Source organism: Meles meles, chromosome 1 (assembly GCF_922984935.1).
Source record: "Meles meles chromosome 1, mMelMel3.1 paternal haplotype, whole genome shotgun sequence".
In the NCBI taxonomy this organism is placed as follows: domain Eukaryota; kingdom Metazoa; phylum Chordata; class Mammalia; order Carnivora; family Mustelidae; genus Meles; species Meles meles.
The window spans coordinates 15,844,115-15,871,625 of NC_060066.1; the positions used below are offsets into that span (position 1 = coordinate 15,844,115).

The 27,511-nt window shown below is 43.8% G+C and overlaps 1 protein-coding gene across 1 annotated transcript; it reads right to left on the bottom strand.

Annotated features, from left to right (window-relative positions):
- Nucleotides 1-6,707: 6,707 nt before the first annotated feature.
- Nucleotides 6,708-11,353, bottom strand: ZNF572 (zinc finger protein 572). The gene is made up of 3 exons (XM_045997378.1): nt 11,238-11,353; nt 9,175-9,285; nt 6,708-8,516 (listed from the first exon to the last, which is right to left on the bottom strand). The coding sequence occupies exons 2-3, from the start codon at nt 9,251-9,253 to the stop codon at nt 7,009-7,011; spliced, it is 1,587 nt and encodes a 528-aa protein (XP_045853334.1). The 5' UTR covers nt 9,254-9,285; nt 11,238-11,353; the 3' UTR covers nt 6,708-7,008.
- Nucleotides 11,354-27,511: the final 16,158 nt, after the last annotated feature.

A 27,511-nucleotide genomic window follows, 5' to 3' on the forward strand; every position in this document is an offset into this window, starting at 1 on the left:
CAAGTGACTAGGAAGTGGAGACCTTGGCTCTGGCTGTCACTAACTAGCTTTATGACCTTGGACAAGTCAAAATCAGTCAGCCTCCAGGGTGAAGAGAGCAATATCTTCGTGAAATTGAATCCTACAGTCCTGGAACACTTTGCTGAGTTTAAGGAAGTATGGCATCAAGATGCCTGAGTGACTTAGTGGGTTAAGTGTCTGCCTTGGGGTCCTGGGATGGAGCCCCGTGTTGGGCTACCTGCTCGGCTCCCTCTCCTTTTCCCCCTCCCCTGCTCATGCTTTCTCTCAAAAAAAAAAAAATCTTAAAAAAAAAAAAAAAGATAGCATCTGTCATCATTTTTCACCCCGAATATATGTTATATCTCCTCATAAAAATAATTATGTCAAAATACTTTCACAGGCATCATTTAACCCTCAAATAATGAAAAATGAAACTTAAAGAGGTGAAGTGGCTTGGCCAGATCACAGCAGATACCTGATGAAACCAAGTCAAGCTTGCGGTCTCCAATCTTGTGTTCAATGCTCTTACTTATCAATTACTGCCTTAACATTCCTCCATTATAAAATCAAGACTTTAATTCCTTCCCTGACAACAATCCTCACTGGTATCAACAAATGTGGCTGTTTGAAATACACATCAAATTTTAAAGGACTCAAGAAATTCAATTTAGTGTGGGAAATAGTTTTCCTAAAGATAAATTCTTCAATAAACTGTTTGTTGGTTCCTATATTGCTAAAATGATGGAAGGCTTGAGCAGCTGACTCTTACAGGTGAGAATACAGTATCACCAGGATGTTATTTGATTACCCTGTACTTGAAATTAGCGTAAGAGGATATTTTTCTTTATTTTTTTAAAGATTTTATTTATTTACTTGATAGGCAGAGATCTCAAGTAGGCAGGGAAGCAGGCAGAGAGAGAGGAGGAAGCAGGCTCCAGCTGAGCAGAGAGCCCGATGTGGGGCTCGATCCCAGGACTCTGGGATCATGACCTGAGCTGAAGGCAGAGGCTTTAACCCACTGAGCCACCCAGGCGCCCCCCATAAACTTTTTAATGCCAGTCATTTAATTATTCTGCCTCTCCTCAGAGCTTATGTAATCTTTTGCAAATTCTAGTTGGAATTTGGAACTGTGTTTTCATTTTCTTTTTCTTCTTGAATACTCTCATAAAGCCATAGAGTACAGACATCAGTGCAATTCAGTGTAGTCAGTGTGTGTCAAGTGTCTACTTTGTGTCAGGCTCTGTGCTTGGTGTTGGGAGTCAAGCACTGAACAGAGCAGACATAGTACCTGTCACGTGCTCATGGGCCATTTTTATTTTGGTCTTCATACTTTTATATATTTCCTACTTTATACTTTTCTGTATATTTTACAATTAGCAATAAGTATTACTTTAATGTTTCAAAAGCAAGCCATTATGTTAAGGGGAAAAATCTTTCACCTGTGTTGGTCAGTGTAATCAATTAGAATTTTCTTTAATCTGTTAATCCATATGATGTAACATGGCTCAAAATTAATCATGATCCTTTTTCAACCAAAGGGTCCACTTCATCCCTCACTGTGTCAAGTCCTAGAACATATACTGATTTTACCAGTCATGCAATGTTAGATCAGAAATCTCACTCTCTTAGCCCTCTCAAGCTACCTCTGCTTGTAAGTGGCTCCATGCCCTTGAAGTCAGGACTCCCAAGCATCAGGTTTCCATCTGGACATTTATAACCAAGAGTCTGGACCATCCTTAGCCTTGACTTCATTCCTGTTTCACTGGGAGGGAAGAAGGGAGAGGGAAGAAAAGGGAAGAGAATACAGGGTAGAAAAAAACCCAAGTCTGAGTTTGAATATGGATGGACAAGGCAGAAAAGGTTAGGGCCAAAGAAAAGTAAAAGAGAACAAAAGTGAAATAAAAGAGATGGGGAATTACAGGAAAGGTCCTTTTGAAACAGAAAAGGCAGTCGTTGCCTAAACATCTGCCATAAAATAGTAATGATGTGCTGCAAAACTAGTAATGTAGTTTACTAGTTCTACACACTCTACACACTCAGCTTGCTACCTCCTAGTCGTGCCCCTTCATGTTCATGGAGGAAATAGTAACAGGATTGCACCATTCTAGTGGCCCCAGGGGATGCCCACGTCTCTGGGGCTAACTTCAGAGATGATCCAAAGACCCATGGTTGTCAAGAGGCATTTTTTTTAAACATTTTTTTTCAAAGATTTTATTTATTTGACAGAGAGAGAGATCACAAGTAGGCAGAGAGGCAGGCAGAAAGAGAGGAGGAAGCAGGCTCCCTGCGGAGCAGAGAGCCTGATGCGGGGCTCGATCCCAGGACCCTGAGATCATGACCTGAGCCGAAGGCAGCGGCTTAATCCACTGAGCCACCCAGGCGCCCAAGAGGCATTTTATAATGGTCTATCAGCTAACACTGAGTGATTACTAGATCCCAGCAATGCCAAACCCATTACCTGATTATCTCACGGATCCTCACAACAAGCCTATGAGCTAAATATTATTAATATCTTTATTTTAGAAACCTAGAAATAATCAATCCAAGAAATGATTAAACATTTCTGTGCATAGAATCTATCCTTGGCAAAATTATGCACAGATCAGGGCAGATAGGGAAGGAAAATACTGTTTTTTTAAACACCTATAATATGTCAGACACCTTACCTCATTCACAGCTAAACAAATCTTACAAGGTAGGTACAGAGTACAAAGTGATGGAAACATGAATTTGAAACAGATTTTTAAGCTATCCTGGACATTCTGAATCAAAAGCCCAGGGTCTTACTCCCAGAGGATTCCGAACAAATGGGACATTGAAGGGTCCTCTAGGGTCAGTGTGAGGATAGACCCAGCCTCTTAGGGAAGTCACTTTCACTTCCAAGCTAGCCAGCCTCTATGGACTGGGTGATAATGGTGTTAGAGGGACCCAGAGGGATCCTGAGACTGGACACTTATTCCAGTAAACTTCACCATTGGCAAATGCCCTTCCCCCAAAACCAATAAACACTTCACATGCCAGGCTTTGTGTGAGGCATCAGAACTATAAAAAGGAAATCCATTCTCTGCACTCAAGGAGTTGACAGTCTAATGGGAAGGCCTATCCTGGAAAAGCCTACTCTTGGGCATGAGCATAAAGACATAAGCTCAGTCACGGTTGACTGCCAATATGTGCAAAGCACTGTGTCACACTTCACCAAGCTTGTGTCTTCACAGGGCAAACCTAACCCACTTTAATATATAGTTATTTCTAGCTCCTTGGGATTATCAAATTATTTGAAGATGAAGATTTGAAATGGAGGTTTAACCCAAGTTATATAGTTCAAGAGCTGTCAAGAAGGTAGTCATCCAAAAAGCTGCACATTTTCCAACTAGTCTATCCTTATATCTGCCCCTCCCAAGGTCATTTGAACATCTGCTAAACACATATTAGGCATCAGGTAAATTTCTGTTGAATGAATGACCGTACTTTTTGAAAGGAATTACATAAACTCAAATACAAAATCAAGAAGCAATGACAGTTTTGTCACTTCCCTGATTTCAGAAAGTGAGACTGGCCAAGATTAACACATTGGACTAACGGATGAGAGGCAACGGTCACAAACCATATTCCACTACCTCCCACCGTCAATGAGGAAGTCTGTACAGCACTAAGGGGAAGGCTCATTTGGTAGCTCCACCTTGGATGACCTGGAATGATGGGAGCAAACCCTCACCTTGGGTACTATGATGAGAGACTTGCTGTTTGCATGCCTTCTGGTAGACTGTACAGCAGCTAGGGAGTAAATTCCCCACTACATCTGTGGGTATATGCATTGACATGGGTTTCCTCATTCCATTGTAGGGAAAAAAATACAAGCCCCTTCTTTGAGTAGGAGAAAATGAATATAAGAGACTATATATATATATATGGAACAAATCACTTAAATAAGAATGCTTTATTGGGGTACCTTGGTGGCTCATTTGGTTAAGCAGCTGCCTTTGGCTCAGGTCATGATGCCAAGGGCCTGGGATCAAGCCCCACAACAAGCTCCCAGCTCAGCAGAAGTCTGCTTCTCCCTCTACCCCTCCCCCAGCTCATACTCCCTCTCCCTTTCTCTATCTCTTTCAAATAAAGGCCAAAATTCAGTTGCAAGGCAGGCCCTGTTGGTTGGGGTGGTGTACCATCAATCACATTTTGTGTGGCAAGTACAAAAAAAGAAAGAATGCTTTATATATTCTTTGTGCTGGCAAGAAAAATAAAGAATACAGGATGTTTACTTCTTGGGAAGCTAAAAAAACCTGTTTGCTGGTTAATGAAATTGAGGTAAAAGCCTCAAATATGATTAGATTTACTATTATGTTCTCCTCGTAAGTGACACATTTCTCTTCTATTTTCCTAGTTTTCAATCTAGAGACAATGATTCTTGCTAAATTGTTTTACTCATGGAGCCCATCCTAACCCATCTAAAATGGGATCATCTATGATTCTATAGACATCAAGGTTTGTGAAACCGGTTTTATGCAATCGTGGGCAGTCATAAAACAGAGTCGGTGATGCTATTAGGCCTGAAACTGTACCTGTTGTTAATCTCCTCAGACGGGAATTAGCTGAAATTGAACTTGCGATTTCGTTCTTTCCTGACTTAAACTGAATCCTTTGTTTCAACAACAAAAACATTTAACAAGCTGAATCAAATAAAGGGGTTTTTCAAAAGTCTGCAAACTTGAAACACCATATATATCTTGTGCTTTTACAAAACCGTATTATTCCTCAGGGTTCCTGAAGTTGGTCATAATGAATTCACACGTAGGGTATAAGTTGGGGTTGCGTTGCTTCTTCTGCAAATGTGGGAAGACAGTTTCCAATTTATTTCCACCAATAATAACAAATTACCATGTATTTAGACCTTGTTATATTGTAAGTACTGTGCTAGCTGCTTTGCAAACATTTATTTAATCCTGACAGAAACCCCATGAGGCAGCCATGGTCTCTGCTTTACACATGAGGAAGCAGGTCCAGAGTGGTTCCTGCCACACATAGCGTGACTGATGATGGGGCACAATCCCAACAGCCCCTGCCTTGCAACTGAATTTCGGCCTCAATAGCAAATGCCCAAATTTAATTATGAAACATTAATCAAACTCTTAGTTGTCTGTGGTAAAAAAAATACCATAAACACTTGTCCCCAGATACTACAGTTGAAGACCATTTGAACGATCCTACCGAACATACGAAGGCGAAAAGATGGTTAGGTGAGGGTCACATAAAAGCCAATGACACCCTATTATGTTCTCCCCTTTCCTGAGAGCAGAAAATCACCCCAAATGTTTTGTAAGTCTTTTGTTAACTTTTGGTTTATTTTTTAATCTTATAACAATATGAAACAGCTTAACTGCCTAACCAGTATCAGGCATAGTACATGCAGTTCCGTCACCTACCAGCTGCAGCCCTTTGCAGCAGCTCTAGCTGGCCCTTTCTGGCTCTACATTCCTAAGTTGTATGTCTACATGGTCTTCTGAAAATATATTTTGAATCCAAAAATGAGACCAGAAATCCTGAGCAACTCAGGAGTCTTGACCTTCCTACACATCTACTCCCTGCACAGGCAGGAAAAAATCGGGGCTAGGAGTATACAAAATAACTTAATACTTTACAAAGCATCCTTCCCATTGGACAGACAAACAGGGAGGATCAACACATCTTGTAAGTCAGTCAGGAGGCAAAAGAAAACTGTCAAGACTGGAACTAAGGAGTATCCATCCCCAATGGCCAACTGTCCCTGCACACTGGCTCAGACTCAGGGGGTTAATTATTAGAAAAAGAAAAAGAACCCAGGATCTGATCTGTCTAGGACCTGTGTAATGAGAAAACTGAGGGGTAAAGACTACTGGTCAGAATTTTTTAAACAGAATTCAAGAATTCTACCTCTTAATCTGGCTTTGGCCAAGACAATGGGATCATAACAGCAGATTACCAAGATGGCTGAACTTAAGACATACAAGCATTAGAATGGCCAATCTTGGACTGAGTGCCTCTATCCCATTTCTACTCTATGCTACAATTCTTCTTGGAGAGCAGACACCTCACAGTACATTTCCTATAGTCTTATAGGAAATCTTTATGAGTCTGCCAAGAATAATAATCTTGAAAGAACTTTATGTGATATCCCATTCAGCAGTCACCAGTCACGTGTAGCCACTCAGTGCTTGGCAAGTGGTTAAAGCAACTAAGGAACCAGACTTTAAGCTTCATCTCAATACAAATTTATTTAAATAGCCACATGTGGCTGCTGTATTAGACAAAACAGTCCTAAATACTATGGAAGTTAATTTTCAACAAATAAAAAGCATTTTAAAAACTGAGCTTTTTCTTTCTTAACAGCTACCAAAACAGCCAGGAAATCACATTATCTGTTCAAAAAGAATCTTTCTCTGGATAAATCTGTGAGGCCAGGAATGACTTATTGCCACCCAGTCAGGAAAGAGGAAATAGGCACATTCAATGACTAGCTCAGCTTCAAGCTCTCGGGTGTTCTTATTCCCAGCACTTCTCTTTCTGTTTGCCTCTGAAGCTATTCCAATCTTACCTTAATCAAAAAAACATCTCTTCTCGGGGTGCCTGGGTGGCTCAGTGGGTTAAGGCCTCTGCCTTCGGCTTGGGTCATGATCCCAGGGTGCTGGGATCGGGCCCCGCGTCGGGCTCTCTGCTCAGCGGGGAGCCTGCTTTCTCCTCTCCCTCTCTCTCTGCCTGCCTCCCTGCCTACTTGTGATCTCTATCTGTCAAATAAATAAATAAAATCTTTAAAAAAACAAAACAAAACAAAACATCTCTTCTCCATCATTGGCAGCATCTCACTGGGCAGAGGTAATGAGCTGGGATCAGGACCTTCCTATCATCTAACCTGGAAGGTTGACTTTTTCCAGACATAATGGCAGACACACCAAAGAAAACTTTGTAGCCACCCCATCATTGTAATGGCCCAATAAGAAAAAGGAAAAAAATTTAAAAATAAACAGGCTTTGAAACTCAAGAGGAAGATGGACTTGGGACCGAAAAGGAAGAGAGGAGGGCCATTTCCCCCGGACAGTTTTTCCAAGTCCATTCATGAGGAAAATCTTCAACTTCAGGAGACTCGAAAGACTTTTCTATGTGAATTTTCCGGTGCTGACTGAGATAGGCACTTCTGCTGAAGCGTTTCTCACAGTCAGTGCATTTGTAAGGTTTTTCTCCCACATGAGTCCGCCGGTGCCTGATAAGATTAAAGCTCTGACTGAAGCACTCGCCGCAGTCGGGACACTTATAAGGTCTCTCTCCTGTGTGCGTCCTTTGGTGAATCACCAGGGTGGAACTCTGACTGAAAGTTTTCCAACACTCTGAACACCGGTAAGGTTTTTCTCCCGTATGCGTTCTCTGATGTCTAATGAGATGAGAGCTGAGACCAAAACGCTTTCCGCATTCACAACATTTGTACGGTTTCTCCCCTGGCTGGAGTCTGCGTTCCTCCATCACACTGCAGTTCTGACTCAAGCTTTCCTCAGATTCGGAACCTTCATAGGGCTTTTCGCCTGTGTGGGTTTTCCGGTGTGTAATTAGGTTTGAACTTCGACTGAAGCTCTTCCCACATTCTGCACACTGATAGGGTTTTTCTCCCGTATGAATCCTCTGATGCTTTATTAGGGTTGAATTACAACCAAAGTTTTTTCCACACTCGAGACATTTGTAGGGCTTCTCACCTGTGTGTGTCCGCTGGTGGCGAATCAGGCTGGAACTCTGACTAAAACTCTTTCCACAGTCAGGGCACTTATACGGTTTTTCTCCAGTGTGAATCCTCTGGTGCTCTATTAGGACGTAACTGTGGCTGAAGCATTTCCCACACACAGGACATTCATAGGGTTTTTCCCCGGTATGTGATCTGTGGTGCTGGATCAGGTGGGAGCTGCTGCTAAAGCTCTTCCCACACTCGGGACATTTATAGGGTTTCTCTCCTGTGTGGGTCCTCTCGTGGATAATGAGATGGGAGGTATTGCTGAAGCTTTTCCCACATTCGCCACACTGGTAGGGCTTCTCTCCCGTGTGCGTTCTCAGATGTTGAATCAGGTGAGAGCTGTTACTGAAGCATTTCCCACACTCAGAGCATTTATAAGGTTTTTCTCCTGAGTGGGTTCTCTGGTGAATACGCAAATGAGAACTGTTATTGAAGCTTTTCCAACATTCGGGACATTTGTAGGGTTTGTCTCTGAAGGTTGAATTCTGCTGGACAGAGCCACTGCGCTGTTCCCCTGGGCCCCAAGTCCAGTGATTGGGTTTTTCATCTTTTCCTGTAGAACTTCCCTGATTCTCTGACTTGCCACCGTTCTCATAGGAATCATTACACCAGATCTCATCTCCTTGGGACCATGTCAGTGGAATTTCTTTTGTATCCTCATGCTTACAATTTTGCAGGCCATCTCTTGTAGACCACTTTGAGGCTCTCTCTTTCTCTGCCTTGGAGTTATTGTGTTGAGCAGTTTCCAAATTATTCTTATTTTCATGTCCTGTAAGAATAAACAAATGTTCTAAATACATTCCCTAATCTCTGCCGGGGGAAGGAAATTCTGAATTGCAGTGGAAGGGAGGGAATAACAGAGTAAAACCTCATAAATTCTTTTATATTTAAAAAAAAGTTTAAAACTGGTTTTATTTTTTTATACTCTAAGCGTTCATGAGAAGCAATTGAATTTTTTGTGCTTGGTAACAACACTAATGAAGTATTTGAACAGCTGTCAGCAATTACCAAGGGGGGACTTACTGATCTACAAACTTCATTAAACTTTATTCTAGAAGACCTAAAAGAAAAACGGGGATCTGAGTAGGGGAGAAACTGAATAAGACACATTCTAAAGGGAAAACTTGATGATACTTTAGTTAAAATCTGAGAAAATACAGAAATAACAATGATACCTATTATTTATTAAGAACAATAGCTTGGCATGTAGTATCTTGTTAATCCTAAAAAATATGAGACAGATATTCATTTTTCTCAACGATGAAAAAACTGAGGTTGTAAAAGTTAACATGGTTTGTAGGCAACGGAGCGGGAATCAAAGTTTGTCCGATTCAAATGCTCTGTTCTTTCCACACGGTCTATAGCACTCCATGGCCCATCTTACATTGAATTTCCAATGGATTCAGATCAACTTCTTTATCTCTCACCTGTAAAAGGGCTTTTCAACTTCTCCCTCTCCTTGAAGCCACTAGAGTCTGAGACCAACAGTTCTTGCTCTTGCTCCATCAGTGGCCACACCAGGGTAGGGATCAGAAATCCTGTGGAAGGAAACAGGTTATGCTTGCAGGTCTCAGCTAAAATGTATTCTTTTTCTTTCCTTCCCAACCACGGCAACATAACCACAGTAGGCACAGAGTGCCCCAAGCTGAAAAAAAAGAAACACGGTCTTTTGAAGTCTTTTTGGGGGAAAAGAAAAATCTTATCTCAGATGCAAGTGTTTAGAATGGAGGTTAACCCAATTTACTTTTTCTAAGGAAATGCCAATAAAAAAATTAAATCTTCCCATTAAAGTCTGAGGATCAAGCTTCAAAAACAGAGGAATACTAATACTCATTGTCCACTCAGAGTTTAGGTACAGTTTTAATTGAAAACACGAAGGGTTTTTTGGAAACAGTAACAATAGCAGGACTTCAAAAAAACGGATATGCAGGTCTAAGAAGCTTGTTCAGAAAGAAAAGCTGGCCCTTGGCAGAAAGATGAAGCATTTGAAGTTCAATTTCAAAATGAAGTTAGAATTTATATCAGAAAAAAAAAGAAAAGAAAAGAAAAAATAGGACAAAGCAGGGCCAGAATAATTATAGCCTATACCCCCTAAAGATAAAAAGGAAGGTAGTGAGAGAACTCTTCCTTGCCTCTGACTTTCTCAATCTATCATAATCACAATATTCCTTTTAGCCTAAACTTTATCTTCTGGAGTCAACTAGGATTCTTGACCTACTATAAGGTGCTGATCTACCACTGGAAGACAGGTATACATGGGCTTGCAATCCATTTCAGGATATAAAGAACAGCATTATTTGGGGAAAACAAGAGCCTAAAATAAAGATGTACAAAGGCATACATTAAAAAACAGAACAAAACAAAAATTGGGGGAGTATAAAAAAGGTGTAATTTTTACTTTATCACTGCCTATTATGTGCCAGGAAGTAAGCTAAATATTTTACTCTCATTTAAATTTCATAATAGCCCTTGGAGGTCTACAATTACCAGTATATTATAGATGAACAAAAACGACATTAATAAACTTTCCCAAGGTCACACAACCAGAAAGCGGTAGAGCAGAATTCAGTCCCAAGCCTGTTTGGATACTGACTTTCACACTCTTACCTATTACAGTAAACCAGAGGAGGCGGCAGAGCTGGGCATAACCCCAAACTGCAAATGAATCTCAAAGAGCACCTTTATTTTGGAAAACATTAACTGGATTAAAAAAAAATCTACATCTGTAGACGTGATATCAAACGGAGCTGGCATTCCCTAAGCACGCTCAGCAACTAGGGATTTGTTACAGGAAAAGGTAACGCTGGTCTAAATGACAAACAGCACTAGCGTTTGGCGGGAGGGGAATTCACACCTCTAAAAGGGGGAAAAAAGAAAAGAAAATTGTTCCTATGGAGTAATATGTTTTGCTGTCCGAGTATCGATTTCCACCAGAGTCTTTACAAACGAAGTAAAAGTCCAAGTAACGGAGACCCGTGCAGCACTTTCCCAGCTAAGAAACTATTAACTTTGGTAGCAGGGGCCCCTGAGGAACACTGGCTCAGCAAATGGGTAGCAAACTCAGGCCATAAATGGTATTACAGGGCTGTCCCTTAGATGTCATTCCACAGAGATGAGCTGTTTTCACTGTCCTAGAGCAGAGGTGCTTAGGATGGGGCTGCGCTTTGAATTAAAAAGTCTTCCAAAGAAAATGCACTGCCTGAAGCTTAGCTTTAAGAACCGCTGGCAGGGGGCAGAGGCTGGGTGCACTGCGGGGTGAAGTTCCAGGAGGCCAGACCGTCTCCAGCCGACAAGCTCCTTTAAGGGACCCGCCTGGCCAGGGAGGCGAGGGAGGCGAGGGCAGCGCGATGGCCGGGGCGGTGGGAGACCCCGGGCCCCGGCCCCTCGCAGCCGCGGGATCCCTCTCCGGGCACACACTGCAGGCTGGATGGTGCGGTGGCTACTCCTCCAGCCCGCAGCCCTTGGCTCCCTTCCCCCCAAAGGAACTCACAGTTCCGGGGGCCACACACGAGGCGCCCAGCACCCCAGCAGGCCCAGCTGTCCCGGAGCAAAGAGCCCCCAGCTCCTCCGGACCCCACCAACCCAGGATCCTAAACTCCCCAGCCCGGAAGACAGAAACAGGAAGTCACCCTAGCGCCCCCCCGCCCCCCGGCGGGCTATGCCGCAGTCTCTCTAGGAAGCAGGGATGGCCAGGTCTCGATGGTCTTAACCCTTACGGTCCCAGACCAAAAGGGACGTGCAGGTGGATTTCCTTCCCTCGTGGTCTGTCCGCTTGATTCCCGCTCCTCACACTTGTCAGGCGCCTTATAAGAGGGACCCGATTGGAGGGGATTCTTTCCCTTGCCACCAGGGCATTTATCGGCTTTATCATCATCAGAACAAGAAAAATGATTCTAGCATTTACTAGGCTCCTGTTGTTTCCGTTGCCACCGCTGTGAACAGGGATGTATTCTTAGGGTACGGAGTCGGCCACCCCTCAGTGAGACAGAGAACACTCTCGATAATGCAAGTCACACAGCGAGGTTTATTTCCAGCTAGCTGGGGTCCAAGTATCTGCCCCGCGCAGGGGGTTTCAGCAAGGACCCTGAGCACTCAAATCCAAGGGTTTATATAACATCTTCAAGGCACTTTTTCATAGCTACATACATATCTTGCACCCCACTTTGACAGTTTCACTTTGTTTAACTTTTTGCCACCCTGGCGGTTAAGTGAGATTTAGGTTTAGAAGAAATTTAACTTTATTTACCTTTCCCTCCGCCTCAGTCTCCTTCAGTTTAATGGTGGGGAGGACAAACTTAGGCCTCAAGGAACTGAGCTATTTGTCTCTGGAAATTGGACTAGTGAGAAGATAGCTTCTTTGTTGTAAATCACTAGGACATTTGTAAACCGAGGGAGACTCCTGTCTTGCAGGATTGTTGTGATCTCTGCAAGTTAACTATTTGTTTTTTATTAACATCTGGTCCCTGTGGCGCCACCGCCTAACCGCCCTGGTGGTATATGATTAAGTTGCTCTTTTCAGGTTTTAGCTAGTTTCTTCTTATCTCAAGTCACGTAGGCAGTGTGGGCCAGTTAGAGACGCTCAGTAAAATGGCTTCCCGGCCTTCAGGATGGCCATTCGTATGCTAACCCACTCTTACAGCGCAAGGTGCCAGCTTTTGCTTGGCCAGGATGGCTGTACTTATGTCAGGGCTAGACTCGAGGTGGGTACAGCCTTGTTTTTCTTGGCCTCCACACCTGGAGCTGGTTTCCGGGACTTGTTTTAAAGTCCCCTGGGGGAAGGGGAGCAGGGACAGTTTAAGGGTTAAACAACAAAGTTATTGTTTAACCTCCATGGAAGCCTCTGGCTCAAATAGAAATATAAAATAGGTCCTACAGTATATTTAGCTACCTGCGAAACAGCTGAACCGCTGAGGCATCCACCCACGCACAAAACACTTAGTTAACAAGACGCCCTTACTAATAACACCCGGAGAAGCCCTTAAACTCTGGTCTTTCATCACAGAGAAAATGGAAGACAACCCTTTGTCTCCCCCATAGCAAGCCTACAAAATCTACTTATGTCTGCTCCCTAACCACTCTCCTCCTTCCTGTTACAATGGAGGATTGGTCTACATTTAAAAGGAGCCCTTTGCTGGTACTCACTTTCCTTCCCACCTTCTTGGAATCCTTACACTAACAACTAACCTCTCAATGCTACCACTTCCATCCCAAAATAATTCTTAGGGTTCCCCCCACCCCTCTCTCACAATGTTTCCATTTAATGGCTTCCCACTGACCTTTTAACTCATTTCTCCCGCAGGAAAAGCAATAAATCGCTAACATCACCACTGACCTCTGTGCTGGTATTTTTCAGTTCCCAAGTCTTCTTTCAGGAGTTGTGAGCCTGCTGAGAATTCCTCTCTTCTAGAAACACTTCCATTGTAACAGAGCCTTGCTAATCTTTAGTTACCTTTGCTCTAGATGATATTATCATCTTTAAAATAAATGAGGACTTTCAGAAAACAACATGAACGTAAGACATCAGTGTAATTTTCTTTTAGATTGATTTTATTTATTTGAGAGAGAGAGTGAGCCTGCACAAGGGGTAGAGGGGCAGAGGGAGAGGTAGAGAAGCCGACTCCCTGCTGAGTATGGACACCAACTTGGGGCTCATTCCCAGGAGCCTGAGATCATGACCTCAGCCAAAATCAAGAGTTCACCAGTGAACCAACTGAGCCACCAGGCACCCCAAGATATTGGTGTATTTTATATAAGCTGATAATAGAAACACTCTTTTAAAGTGACACCACATTATCCTCATTATCCTCCAACACTTTTAGCAGTCCTGATAGTCTCTTTTGCAAACTCGGTCTTTAAATGTTGAGGTTCCTTAACACCATCCCAGGAACTCTCTCTTATCCTGAAATGTCCTCTGTCTGGGCAACCTCATTCACTTCTACATTTTAAAATACCTCCTGTGGGACGCCTGGGTGGGTCAGTGGGTTAAGCCTCTGCCTTGGGCTCAGGTCATAATCTCAGGGTCCTGGGATCAAACCCTGCATCGGGGCTCTCTTCTCAGCAGAGAGCCTGCTTCTCTTCCTGCCTCTCTGCCTGCTTGTGATCTATCTGCCAAATAAATAAATGAAGTCTTTAAAAAATAAAAATAAAATAAAATACCTCCTGTGCAGACGGCTCACAAATTTTATATCTCCAGCCAGGCTACACTTCTGAGCTCTTCACTCTTATCATCAACAGTCTACTTGACTTCTCATCCTAGGGATCTCGGTAACACCTCAAAACCAAAATGTCAAAAGTGAGAATCTTCTCTCTCACTTTCTTCTCCCATGTATGCATACAAACACAAAATAAACCTGTTCTTCTTCCAAATTTCTCTTCCAATCAACCATCCAGATCTCCAGAAGCCCAGAAGTCCTTTTTGGCACCTCCTTTCCCCCTCCCTTCCTGTGTACAATCCATAAGCCTCATCTGTTGTGTACTTGACACAGAATCTCAAACAAAGATACTTCTCCCAACCACTTGGGCCACCCTGAATTCAGACAACAATCACCTTCACACCTGAAGGATTTCAGCAGCACACTAACAATCCTACAAATGCCCATTGCCCCTTCTCATCCAGTCTCCTCAATGAGCCCAGAGTGATCCTTTCCGAAGATAAATTTGAATCTGACACCTTTCCTCACCTAGTCAAAACCTATTCATCCTTTGGACTTCAGCTCATACATCACTTCCTCACAAAAGCTTTCCACACCCTTCCTGACAGGGTCAAATCCCTGTTACGTGCCCTTCTAGCACCACGTTTCTCTCCAAGGCCTATCTTCTGACTGCAACTTAATTTTTATTTGCATGATTGTTATTTTATTTTGCCTCCCCAAACATATGTCAAGCTCCATGAACTCAGAGTTCATCCCTGTTTTTGCTCACCATTCTATCTTAGGACCTAGCACAGTGTCTGATTCTAAAAACATTTGTCGAAAGCCTCCTATGTGCCTGTTACTGTATATTGTTAGGCCCTGAGGATATCACAAAATGTGGGGGAGACCACCAACAAGCAACACAACCACGTCTATTTATCTATAAACCTATGTCTATTTCTCTCTCTCTCTCTCATGCTGAGGGAGGTCTACTATTTTGGTTAAGGTGGTCATGAATGTTCTTTCAGATGAGATATTTCAGCAGAAATCTGAAAGAAGAGAAAGTAAGAACCATACAGTTACCTATCTAAACAATCAGAACAGAGGAACAGTAAGAGAAAAGACCTTGAGATGGGAATGTGTTTGACCTACTCAAAAAACAGTAAGGGGCAACTTAAGTGAGATGAACAATGGGAGGAAATAAGGCAGAGAAGTCAGACTCCGTAGTCCATGACTGATGGATGCAGAAATGCGTCACTCAGATTCCCTTTTAAGAAAAGACTTGTTGGGGCGCCTGGATGGTTGAGTCAGTTAAGCATCTGACTCTTGATTTCAGCTCAGATCATGATCTCAGGGTCCTGAGATTGAGCCCTGTGCTGGGCTCCATGCTGGGCTGAGTCTGCTTAAGATTTTCTATTTCCCTCTCCCTCTGGCCTTTCTCTCCATTCCCTCAAATAAATAAATAAATAAATAAATAAATAAATAAATAAATAGACAAGGCTTGCTGCCCAACGTCTGGGAATGCTATGAGCAGAGAGCTCTCAGCTCTCAGCCTCCCTCAAGGATTGCCTCCGTTGCAGAGAACAGCCTCTCCCAAAGTCACAGTCTTCCTGGGCAGCCCCAAACAAGGACTGATTGAGGCAGAAGTGTAAAAGCCTGGACCTTTGCACCCAAAGCAGATAACTCCCACGAACAACTTCAGTTCCTAAGTTCGCGGTGGGGTGGGCAGGAGAAGCTGTGGTCAGGGCCCCCAGGTCGTAGGCAAACCTCTCCTTCAGCTCAGGCCTGAGTTCTTGCCCTCCCTTCCACATCTGAGACTGGCTTCAGGAATGAATAAATGAGTGAATTTGCTCATCAGATTGTCTTATATTGTAGGAAGCTGTGAAGATATCTGACCCCCAAGGTAGCAGGTGAGCTGAACACAGAATCCTGTGTCATTCTTCCATTCCAAGCACGTAGGACTCAATAGGAGCGGATGGCTATTGAATGCTTTCATAAACTCCTCGGATGCAAGGTCGGGAAGGCAGGGAAGGTTTTATCCTTGGATGAAGCTGGGAAAATTCATCAAGTCCTTTTATTCCTCCTTCCATGTCCCTTGTTTCTTTTGTTCTTTCATTTGTTTATTCAACCAATATTGAGTGTCACTGGCTGTTGACTTCCCCAGAGGGCCCCCCTGCGCTGGGGTAGGGATTGCTCGCCCTCGCCCCTGGCTGGCTGACTCAGGGTGCTGGCAGAGGGGGCTTATGCCCTTCCCCAGCTACGGCTGTTTTCGGGCAGCCGTGTCACTGAGAACAATGGTTGCAACTGTCTTACATGGGTTCTCTGGGAGGGTTTTCAGCTTCACATTGCAAATTACCTTATTTACAGTTGTTTAAACTATAAGGACTGTATTATTCACTTAAGAAATGTCTAAAGTACACAGTATTGGGATAGATTGAGCCGCCCCAAAATTCTCCTGTGTCTAAGAGAGGGAGGGGCTTGGTACTTGCTGTAAACTGAATTAAGTCTCTTCAAAATTCTTATGTCCAAGCCCTAACCCTCAGTGTGATGGTCTTTGGCCACAGGGCCTTCAGGTAGCAAGTATGTTTAGTTTAGAGGCGGTCACGAGAGTGAGGCCTCATAATGGGATTATTAGAGCTCTGATCAGAGTAGACAACAAAGGTCTTATTCTCTCTCTCCCCCACGTGAGGACACAGTCGGAAGGCAGTCGTCTACAAGCCAGGGACAGAGCTGGCACCAGAAGCCCACCATGCCAGTGCCCTGATCTGACTTCCAAGTTCCAGAATGACGAGAAAATAAATATCTGTTGTTTAAGCCACCCCAGCCTGTGCCATTTTGTGATGGTTCTCTGTTACTTGAGTGGACCGACGCAGTACTCAGCTGACAACGTGATCATAATGGCTTGCACAAAATCATCAGTTATCAGGTGTTAATCTTCGCAGGGATATTTGCGTTTCAAAAGAGAAGGTGGTTGGAATGATGGTGTCCCTGTCCCTCGTTGGCAGGGGGACACAGCCATGGACATACAGAGATTTGCTACTGCAACAATCCTTAATCCATGAACCTTTGCCCGTGATTCAACGCCTCCAGGGTGCAGTCAAACAGAGTAGAGACTTGGCTGAGCGAAAAAGTATGGTTTGGCCCAGAGCACCAAAGGCATCAGAAGTCCAAGAGCCAGGGGTGCCTGGGTGGCTCAGTGGGTTAAAGCCTCTGCCTTCGGCTCAGGTCATGATCCTCAGCGGGGAGCCAGCTTCCTCCTCCCTCTCTGCCTGCCTCTCTGCCTACTTGTGATTTCTGTCTGTCAAATGAATGAATAAAATCTTAAAAAAAAAAAAAAAAAGAAGTCCAAGAACCATCCATCCCCAACACAGAGGATTGCTTGGGTTGAAACGGATATTGAGGACATCCTACCATCTTTTTTGAAGGTGGGTGGCTGGCTGGCTCAGAGGTTAGCAGGGGCGAGAAACGTCCAGGTTGATCAGATTCTGTGCTACAGCAAGGCAAGGGATCAACGGAAACAAGCCTACATTTTGCCTTTCTCATAATCGCCTTTCCTTAGTCCTAGTAAATGCTCAGGACTCTAAACTGTGTCAGCAGGGGGCCCCAGAGGCAGCTGTTTGGAGAGATTGTCGCAAAATGTACGTGACTGCAGAGTGACTGAATCCTGTGTACGTTTGTCTTGATGCAAACACAAGGTGATATTTGTACCAATAAGGGTTCACCAGGATAAACCTGGGTGTAATGGAGGATTACAAGGATTATGGATTCTCTCTAATGTGAACCATTTGGAATTAATTAGCATAGAGGAAGAGAGGCTATTGTCCTGAGTGCCAAATAGCACTTTCCAGAATTTCAGGGGTCACTTCTCCTCCTTGGCCACAGATCTCCAAGGTTCATTGTCTTCAAATGTCCTCATCGTGGCACCTACTCAGCTGTAAGCCAGTCTTCTTCCACAAAGGAAAAATCAAGGCTAGCCAGACCTCATTCCCGGCTGGAGAGAAGAATTCTAGTTCTTGGGGTCAGGTCTAATTCTTGGAGTCTCAGTTCACCTGAGCCATTTACGTGCTTTGGGGAATATCATTTGTCACTGAGGGACTGCCAAGAGACAGCCTGGGGTAATATTCTGCTGTTGACATTCCAAAACAAGATTTTGCTGCAAGACAAGCCGGCATTCTTTGCCAAGCTCTTGTCTTGAGAAAGGATTATTTAAAGTCCTTTCACATATGAAGGGTCTGCTTTGAGGCTCAAAGAGTTTTTCCTGGGGGGTTCCCAAAAGAAGACAAAGCCCTTCCTGGGAACAGGAAGCTAGTGCCCTCTCCTCCCTTCCCCAGCACCCCTGTCTAGAAATTGTACCCCAGTCATATGGTTACCTGACATTCCATTTCATATTTGTTTCTTTGTTTATTGTCTTTCTCTTTGACTAGCGTGTCGATTCTAGGAGGCAGTGTTTCATTTATGTAATCAATGCTGTATTCTAAGCATCTAAAACAGTGTCTGGTAGTTCAATAAATATTTACTGGATGAACGAATGAGTTTCCTTTTTTCTTCATCTTCCTTCCACATCTAAAGAAGGAGAAGAAGAAATAATTTAATACGAGGGGGTGTCTTTAAAACTTTTGAACTCACTCACTGGATTTCCTGTACCTGCTGGTTTCATAAATTCACATCCTGGAAGACCTAAGGACAGGCCCATCTCTGACTCACTGCTCATTGTTCCACACTCCGAGTTTGCTTCCTTTGGATTTCTTCTCAGAGTTTATGGTGTGACAAATGCTATCTCTAATGGCCTTGGGCCACTAATTGTTCAGAAAGTGCATAGAGAAAGTAGAGCCGAAGCCCTTCTGCCTGCCTGTTTCTGGCAAGCAAACCTGGGAATCTGTTACATGGACAGTGGTGACCCCTTCCCAGTCGTGGGTTTAATGGCACTAGGGCTCGGAGGAGCTGCCCCCAAAACATGCTGTGTCACTGAAGGAAGTCATCCCTCCTTGAGCATCTCTCTAGGAAGTGAGTATGGGTGAACAGGTGAAGACAGGATCCTGCATCAGAAAACAAGTCTAGCAGGAAAGCCAGTGCATTCAGGTCACTAGATTTAGCAGTCAGCCTTGGGACTTTTCTTTTCTACGAAAGAATAAATGTCCAAGGAAACACCAGCCTGAGTGACCAAGAACGTGCATTTTCACAAAGGATTGGGACCATTAGGTTCTTTGTTTACCAGGATCCAGGACAATCAACCACATTCCTTTGGGATAAATGACACGGTGACTCTTTATTAGGGTGGGAAAGGGAAGGAGAGAGAAGGAAGACACAAAGAACGTGGTGCTTTACAAAATGACATCTGCACACCGTCAAGTTCAACAAGTCAGCCGTTGCCTGTGACAGTCTCTGTTCTAAAATGGAGTCTCATTTAGTATTTTGCTATTTCCTTATTATAGAATTAACAGAATTAAAGCCAGTTGGGAAATAAGAGGTGTCATCCAACCTTCTTTTGTGGATGAAAAAGTGAGAAGCAGAAACATTAAGTAACTCAGATGGGTTACGTTATAACCCAAGTGTGATTTATGTCCTTGCTTCATTTTAGTAGGAAACAAATACGTATTTTATGAAAGAAAAATTTCGCTGTCTACTTTCAGGAGACTAATTAACGTAGTTACATAATATTTTAATTAACTTGGAAAGATAATAAGGTCACTGTCACAATGTGACAGACATTTTTCAAAACTTATGTTACTGGCTTTAGATAGAAACTTAACCATTGTTGAAATTTCTTTGCTACAAGAGCATTTTGCTAATAAATACATATATTGGGTAAATACAGAGACAAAAATTAAACAATGCCGCCGTTCTCACTATAAACTGAGGAACCCAACAAATATATACCAGGGAATTTTTGTGTCCTGTGGTGTCCACCTGCCATGAAATTTTCCAGAATATTTTCAAGTTTACATATTCTTACTCCTTTTCATAAATGTTATTTATAAAATGTGTGACTACATGTGATTTAATTTTTATATTTTGTATGATTTTTCAATAAAAAAATTTTAAAATTAAAACAAAGAATAAGATGGAGTCTCTTTGTCTGCATAAAGGACAAACCTAGTAAGCTATTAGATAATAGTAGAAAACAATGGACTGCTAATCTGAATTGTCATCATAAAAAGAGCTTTCACGTGCTGAGTGTGCAAAGCTGACCAACTGCTTCCCTACCAGTTTGTCACGTATTCCACACCACATGTCTGTGAAGAGAACAGAACAGGAACCATGCCCATTTTGCAGACAGGAAAACTGAGGATCCAGGAGAGGAAGTGAGTTGCCTAAGCTCACAGAGCCAGTGGTGGAGTCAGGTTTTTTTATTTTTATTTTTATTTTTTTTCCCATTTTATTTATTTTTTTTATTTTTATTTTTTTTTAAGATTTATTTAGAGAATGAGCACATGAGTGAGTTGGGGGCATGGAGAGGTAGGAGTAGAGGGAGAGGAAGACGAGCAGACTACTTGCTGAGCGGGGACCCGATACAAGTCTAGATCCCAGGACCCTGAGACCATGACGGAGCCAAAATCAAGAGTCAGATGCCCAACCAGCTGAGCCACCCAGGAGCCCCTGGAGTCGGGTTTCTTACAGCCCTGGACTTCCATCCCCCATTCTCAATGGGTCTTTCACTACATTTGGACGCAGCCCCCCACGGCAGGTCACCAATAGAGTGACCATGAGATTTATCAAACCAGGACACTCTGGAGAGTGAAAGAGGATCTATGGGTAATTACTCCAAGACAACACCTGGAAGCCAGGACCGTCTCGGGAGTACTGGGATGGACAGTCACCTTAATCACTGGGCAGAAGCAGAGGTTGACAAGATACTGTCCTCCTCCTATTTCTATGGCAGAAGACATCAATCTTCATCTCTTTTTTGGGAAAGTACGTGACTTTTCAGTCCTGAGCAGCACAGTTCAATAAATAGACCTGGTTGTGTCAAGTAATGAGGAATCAGTGCCCTACTGTGGGCCACCAGGTTTGATCAGTTTGGACCCCAAAGCTCAGGAAATATGGCCAGTATTTGGAAGATGCAATCAAGAATAAAGGAAGGAGGGGTGCCCGGCTGGCTTTGTTGGGGGAGTGTGCGACTCTTGATCTTGGGGTTGTGAGTTCGAGCCCCACATTGGGTGTAGAGATTACTTTAAAATAAATTCTTAAAAAAAAAAAAAGAGGGGCACCTGGGTGGCTCAGTCGGTTAAGCATCTGCCTTCGGCTCAGGTTATGATCCCAGGGTCCTGGGATCGAGCCCTATGTCGGGCTCCCTTCTCAGTGGAGAGCCTGCTTCTCCCTCTCCCTCTTCTCCTCCTCCCTGTTTGTGCTTTCTCTTGCTTGCTCGCTCTCATTCTATCTCAAATAAGTAAATAAAATCTTTAAAAAAAAAAAGAGTAAAGGAAGGAAAGATGAAATGGCTTCTGTAGGACGAAGAGGAGGAAGTTGATGAGAACAGTCAGGAAGGACAACTCGGCAACTCATGATCTGACAGCTGAGCAGCAAGCCTTTCAGTTTGAGTCCAAGGTAGGAAGAAACACCAGTGTCCTAGTTCAAGGCTGTCAGGAGGGAAAACTCTCTCTACTCAGGGGAGGGTCAGCCTTTTTGTTCCAGTCAGGCCTTCACCTGATAGGATGAAGCTTTACCCTCATTAGTGAAGGCAATCTGCTTACTCAGTCTACAGATTTAAATGTTAATCTCATCCAGAAACAACCTCACAGAAACACCCAAAATCATGTTTGACCAAATATCTAGGCACCACGGGGTCCAGTCAAGTATTAACCATCCCAGCTGGGACCACAGGTGCACCAGAAATGACCAAGAGTCATCCAGGAACGGCTGGAAGCAGACGTCCATGATCTTGGTGCACATGTAACGAGATGTTCAGCTCGCCAGGGCCTTTGGTAGAGTGCTGGAACTCAGGAGACATAAGGGTATGAGCCCACCAGGGGAATCAGCACAGCCAAGAGGGTCTTACTGGTATTCCTGGACTGAGAGCTCTTCCTCCATCTGGCTGTTTAGAAAGTACATCTCAGGGGTGCCTGGGTGGCTCAGTGGGTTAAAGCCTCTGCCTTTGGCTCCGGTCATGATCTCGGGGTCCTGGGATCGAGCCCCACATCAGGCTCTCTGCTCAGCAGGGAGCCTGCTTCCTCCTCTCTCTCTCTCTCTCTGCCTGCCTCTCTGCCTACTTGTGATCTCTATCTGTCAAATAAATAAATAAAATCTTAAAAAAAAAAAAAAAGCACATCTCAGGCCCAGGCTGCGTTTACCGCTAAAACAATTCGAAAACCTAAGAAACTACAACCAGAATTCCATCAGAATCCTAGCAAGGATTGTCTCTTCATTGTTTCTCCCCATTTTTATTCATGTATATACAGGTTTTCGTGGAGTGGTGGTATATGTCGAGTCTGTGTTACACGTGACCAAAGGCAAATTTGCCCCCCGCCCCCCGGGACATTTGGCACACGTGTGGAGACATTTTTGGTTGTCAAAACTAAGCAGGAGGGTGCGCTACTGGCCTGTTGGTGGAAGCCAGGGGTGCTGCTGATATCCTGCAAGACACAGGACAAACCCCGCCACTAACAGAGAATTATGTGACCCAAATGGCATCACTAAATGTTGAGAAACCAAGTCCTAACAAAGAAGTTTAAGAAACCAACAGCTGAGAAACCAGCAACTAATTTTACTTCTATACAGTGTTCAATATTATTGCGTGTCTTTGATTTAATTTAGTCTATGTGTTAAGTTGTTGGCACTGAATTGTGGACACTGAATGAAATTTATGAATGCATAATATTCCATTCAGTTGATGTGCAGAAATTCCCAAAGCTATCCCCTTATTGTTGAACATTACCTTGAGAGGTTTTGTTACTAAATATAGCACTGCAATGAACATTTTGAAAATACCTTGGTTTAAAATATTTCTTTTGGATTAATCCCTGCCTGGAGAGATACATGGACACACACAAAAACAATAAATCATAGCGTCAACACATGGCCTCCCTTTTTAGTATCTTTAAAGAGAGCAGAGAACTAGTATGATGCCAGACCAACAAAATCTCTTTCAAGTAAATAAATGAATGAATAAATAAATAGCCTTCCATCCTCAGAGAATTTATTCAATGCTTTTACATACATCAATTATTCAATAAATATTTACTAAGCACCTAGCACAATCAGCCATCATGCTGGATGCTATAGATATCATGGTGAGTAATATATTCTGTCTAGTGGAAACAGTCATGTCTTGGAAGGTACACTGTGTGCAATGCTACTGTTAACTCAAAGTGCTGGGGGGAAAGAAGCAATTTCTTTTTTTTTTTTTTTGAAGCAATTTCTTTAATTATGAATTTAGCATATGCTTAGTGGGGGAAAAAGGAAAGAGAATATATATATATATTTGTTTATATATATCCATAGTTCCATTACCATTCAAATATAGCTATTGTCTTGTTGTGTATAAATGTGTAACAAAAAACCCCCAAACATAGTGGTTTAGGCAATGTATTCATGTCTGTCAGAGTTCTGGGCTTGATGTGTTCAGTGAGGCAATTCTAACTAGAAGGGTCTCAGATGGTGACATCCAGAGAGAATCTTTCTACACAACCTCCCTGCGTGCCTAGTTCAGGCTTCCTCAGACACGGTGGTTTCTGGGCACTCGGACTTCTTAGGTAGTAGTTGGCTTCTCTCAGGGCAAGCGTTCTGAGAGATCCAGGCAGAAGCTAAAAGGCCTCTGAGGACCTAGCTTCCAAAGCCACATAGCATGACTTCAGTAGCATTCTGTTGCTCACAGCAGTCCTAAGTCAGGCCACATTCAAGGAAGCACAGGAACAGGCTAGGCTTCTGACTTGTGTACACAGGCCAGAAGGAATTCATGGCGGTCAGCCATGTAGGAGATAAGCTATCACAATTGCTCATCGTCAATTAGAGCGTGTCGATAATTATTTTCTGTAACCAAAATAGAAGCATTAAAGTCAGGAAGCTGACATTGATAATTATGACTATCTACACAGAACTCACTCAAGTTTTGTCAGGGATTCCAACAGAAAAATCACGCACTGTGTTGAGCTATCAAGGCTCTTTAGTCTCCTTTAACTTGGAACAGTTCTTCCCTTGCTGCTCATGACCTTGACACTCTGGAAGATTACAGGCAAGTTAGCACATAGGACTTACATAAGCCTCTGTGTTGTGGGTGAGCTAGGTGGAAACAGGAAGTCCCAGTCCTCTGTTGCACTCACGTGGAATTTAGACTGTGCCACAGGTCTTTGGAAGGGTCAAAAAATGCTGGTGGCCTGATCCTTCAGAGAAAATATCAAAGTCCTTGATCAGGAGAACCATCAAGGTCCTATTGACTCACCACAGGGTCTCCTCCTTACCTCCATTCTGGTCCTGACCCCGCCTTCTACTTGACCATGACAAAAACCTCCGACCTTTATTCCTGCTGATTCCTCACCAACAACTCAGTTAACTCATTTCCTTAAACACTCACTCAAGGGTCTTCCAGAAGGTGTGCAGGCTCAGTCTCCATCTATCATTCTTCAACCTTTTTCTTGATGTTTCACCTCTCCTGTTATGCATGCCAATATCCAGCAGCACGGATTTTCATGGCGGGGGGGGGGGATACCATGTGTCAAGCCCTCTGTTAAGCGCCTCCCCTGTTCCAGCTCATTTGCTCTTCACAACAACGCTATAAATTTGGCACTTTCCTCGTTTTACAGACAATGGAATGGGAGCTCAGAGAAGTAGAAGAAGTAAGCCTCTGTCTCACAGCTGGAAAGTGGGAGGCTGAATTAAATCGAATGAGGACCCAGGGTCTCTGGCCCTGATGTTGTTGGCATGTACATGGGACAACAGGACCAGAACACGGGCAACAATTAGCAAAAGATGTAAGATGTATTCAGTTGCTTTGTTTTCCTAAGTTTATTATGGCTTGTTTTTTTCCCCTCTCCCAACGATCACTGCAACCGGAACAAAGACTACATTTTCCATTAACTTTATGTTTTAGAACACTCAGTGCCCTGTGGGGCATAAAATGAGCCCCCAGTAAATTGGTGTGAAGGGACAGTGAGCAGAGAGACCGAATACTCATGGACTAAATAGAAGGTATGAAATGTTAAGACAAGTTCAGGTTTCACAAAATGCTAGCCAGAGTGAGAATCTGACACTCAGAAAGGAGGTAACCCACTCAAGATCACACAGCTGATTAGGGACAGACTATGCAGAAACCGGTCCCCCAAACTCCTTGCCCAGCATACCTTCCCCAGAGCCCACTGCCTGCCTAGGTCAGTCTATCTCCCATGGTGTCCACACTATAGTTTCCTAGCCCATGGGACTCCCTCACCCCAAAATATATTGCTTTTCTCTTTCTAGCTCTTACTTCCACTTAGCTCAAGAGTCATTTCTTAGAAGCCTGGCCAGAACCCCCTAGTCTGGTTGAGATGCTCCTCTTGTCTATTTTTCTTTCTTCTACCAGAGCATCCTGGAGGGATCACCCTTACTTGCCTGCCTTTCCATTAGATTAGAAGCTTCTTAAAGGCAGGAACCATGTCTCCTTTGATTTGGTGAAATTACTGCCTAACACAGCACCTGGTACACGGTCTTTTAACATGGGTGGCTTAAAAAACAAATGACGGCAGTTCTGGTAACCCAGAGTGTGATATCAAGGTCAGGGTCAACAATGGCTTCTTGGGACAAGAGGCAATTGACATGAAATGGTGAGTCCAGTTAACAAACTGGTGGCAGGTGAAATAACACAATATGTTCCTTTGTTTTACAAGTATTTGCGGGCCCCCACGTGCTCTGTTTGCTTCTGGAGAGACAACAGGGAGTGGGACAGACCTGGTCTTTGCCCTCATATGGAGTTTTCTGCTTAGCGGTGGATAGTGGCAGAAAATCAAGAGACAAACACGTGAATAAGCAAGGTCGTTTCTGAGAGTGGTTGAGGGTTTTGAAGAAAACAAAAGAGGGAAATGTGGTAAAGAATGTGGCTGGGATGAGGGAGTCCCCCTTCAGAGAAAGTGATCCAGGAAGGCCTCTCTGAGGAGGTGACATTCAGCTGAGATCACAAGATGAGAAGGAGCCAGCTTTATAGATGGGGATGTTCTCAGGAGAAGGAGTAGCCAGTGCAAAGCTCCTGAGGTGGAGAGACTTGGAGCTGTTCAAAGCACAGCAAGAGGACTACACGGGGCTGGAGCACGGGATGAATGGGAAAGTGATGGAAAGGAGGCTGGAGAAGCGGAGCAGATCACAGAGGACCCAGAGTTCCAGGTAAGAAGCCCGGAGTGACTCTAATCACAACGGGGTGACAAGGGAGGGTTTTGCAGGGAGGGGAAATGGGGGGTGTGTGTTAAAGGTGCCTCCGTAGCAGTAGGCAGCGCGTCAGTCTCATGATTTGTATGTCGGAAAGATTTTCCAGGGTGGGAGTCGGGTCAGAAGAGTGAACAGTGGGCGAGCCGCCCCTTCAGGGTTGAGTCCCGTAGTCACCAGCGGGACTTCTGGTCGACATTTGAGAGGGAGCCGGGAGCTGAAGACAAAGGGCCGTATCTGTAAGAAATTTGTAGGATGTTTAACTTCCCTGTATTTGCTGTGTTTGTAATTGCATGTTCTGCAAAATCCTTAGGCCTCGTGGGTTTGTTTCTGGAGAATGGGGCAGTTGGGTGGAGCTAGTGAAAAGGAAGCCCGAAGAGTGGAGTAGGAGGGCTGTGGGAAAGGAGATGGAAACCAGCCAAGTGCCCAAGGCCTGTTGCAAAAAAAGAAAAAAAAGAAGAAGAAGGAGAAGAAGAAGGAGAAGGAGAAGGAGAAGGAGAAGAAGAAGGAAACACCAGAACCAGCAGGTTTGGGCTTGGCACAAAGTGAGTGAGAAAGAAAGCTTTCACCTGTAATTCTATCCATTCAGTTGTACAGGCAGCCCCTTTATCCCAGCATTTTATGGCTCAGCCTTCTCAAAAGTAGTGAATTGCGTTGCCTAAATAACACGTCTACATCCCTTCCCAACATTTAACTCACTCTTTCCTGGATTTCAGCTCTGGGACCCTACGTGGACAGTGGATTTTATTGGCACTAGGGAAGCAGCTTGGGTACTTACGATGCAATGCTCACAGCAGACTCAAGAACGACTTAATCCTAATAAGTTTTGAACTTTAAATGTGCAGAGGGTCCCACTGAAAAGCTGGTCCAGCAGTCCAGGGCAGCTGCTGTAAAAAGGAAACCAACCTGAACATACGGGAAAGGGCGGTTCAAGACTCTTATTTTTTTTTAAAAGATTTTATTTATTTATTTGACAGAGATCACAAGCAGGCAGAGAGGCAGGCAGAGAGAGAGGACCCTGGGATCACGACCTGAGCCAAAGGCAGAGGCCCTGACCCACTGAGCCACGCAGGCACCCCTCAAGACTCTTCTTAATTTCCCTTCCGGTCTTTCTACTGGATGGCAAATATTGCCCCACACATTTGAAGGAATGCGGTTGGGTTGTTGTTTTGTTTTTTTTTTCCCATCTCCAAGCTCACGGATGCTGTGCTCAGCATGTCCCAGTTACTTGCAAGAGTTATGAAATAATTCTTCAGAAAGAAATAGGCCATAGAGCTACCAGGTGAGTGAAACTAGGTCACGGCACGAA

Excerpts from the sequence above, each read along its gene's own strand:
- ZNF572 (XM_045997378.1), bottom strand. The coding sequence starts at position 9,253 with ATGGAGCAAGAGCAAGAACTGTTGGTCTCAGACTCTAGTGGCTTCAAG. Across the intron at positions 8,517-9,174 it reads GTTGAAAAGCCCTTTTACAG|GACATGAAAATAAGAATAAT; the intron begins GTGAGAGATAAA and ends TTATTCTTACAG.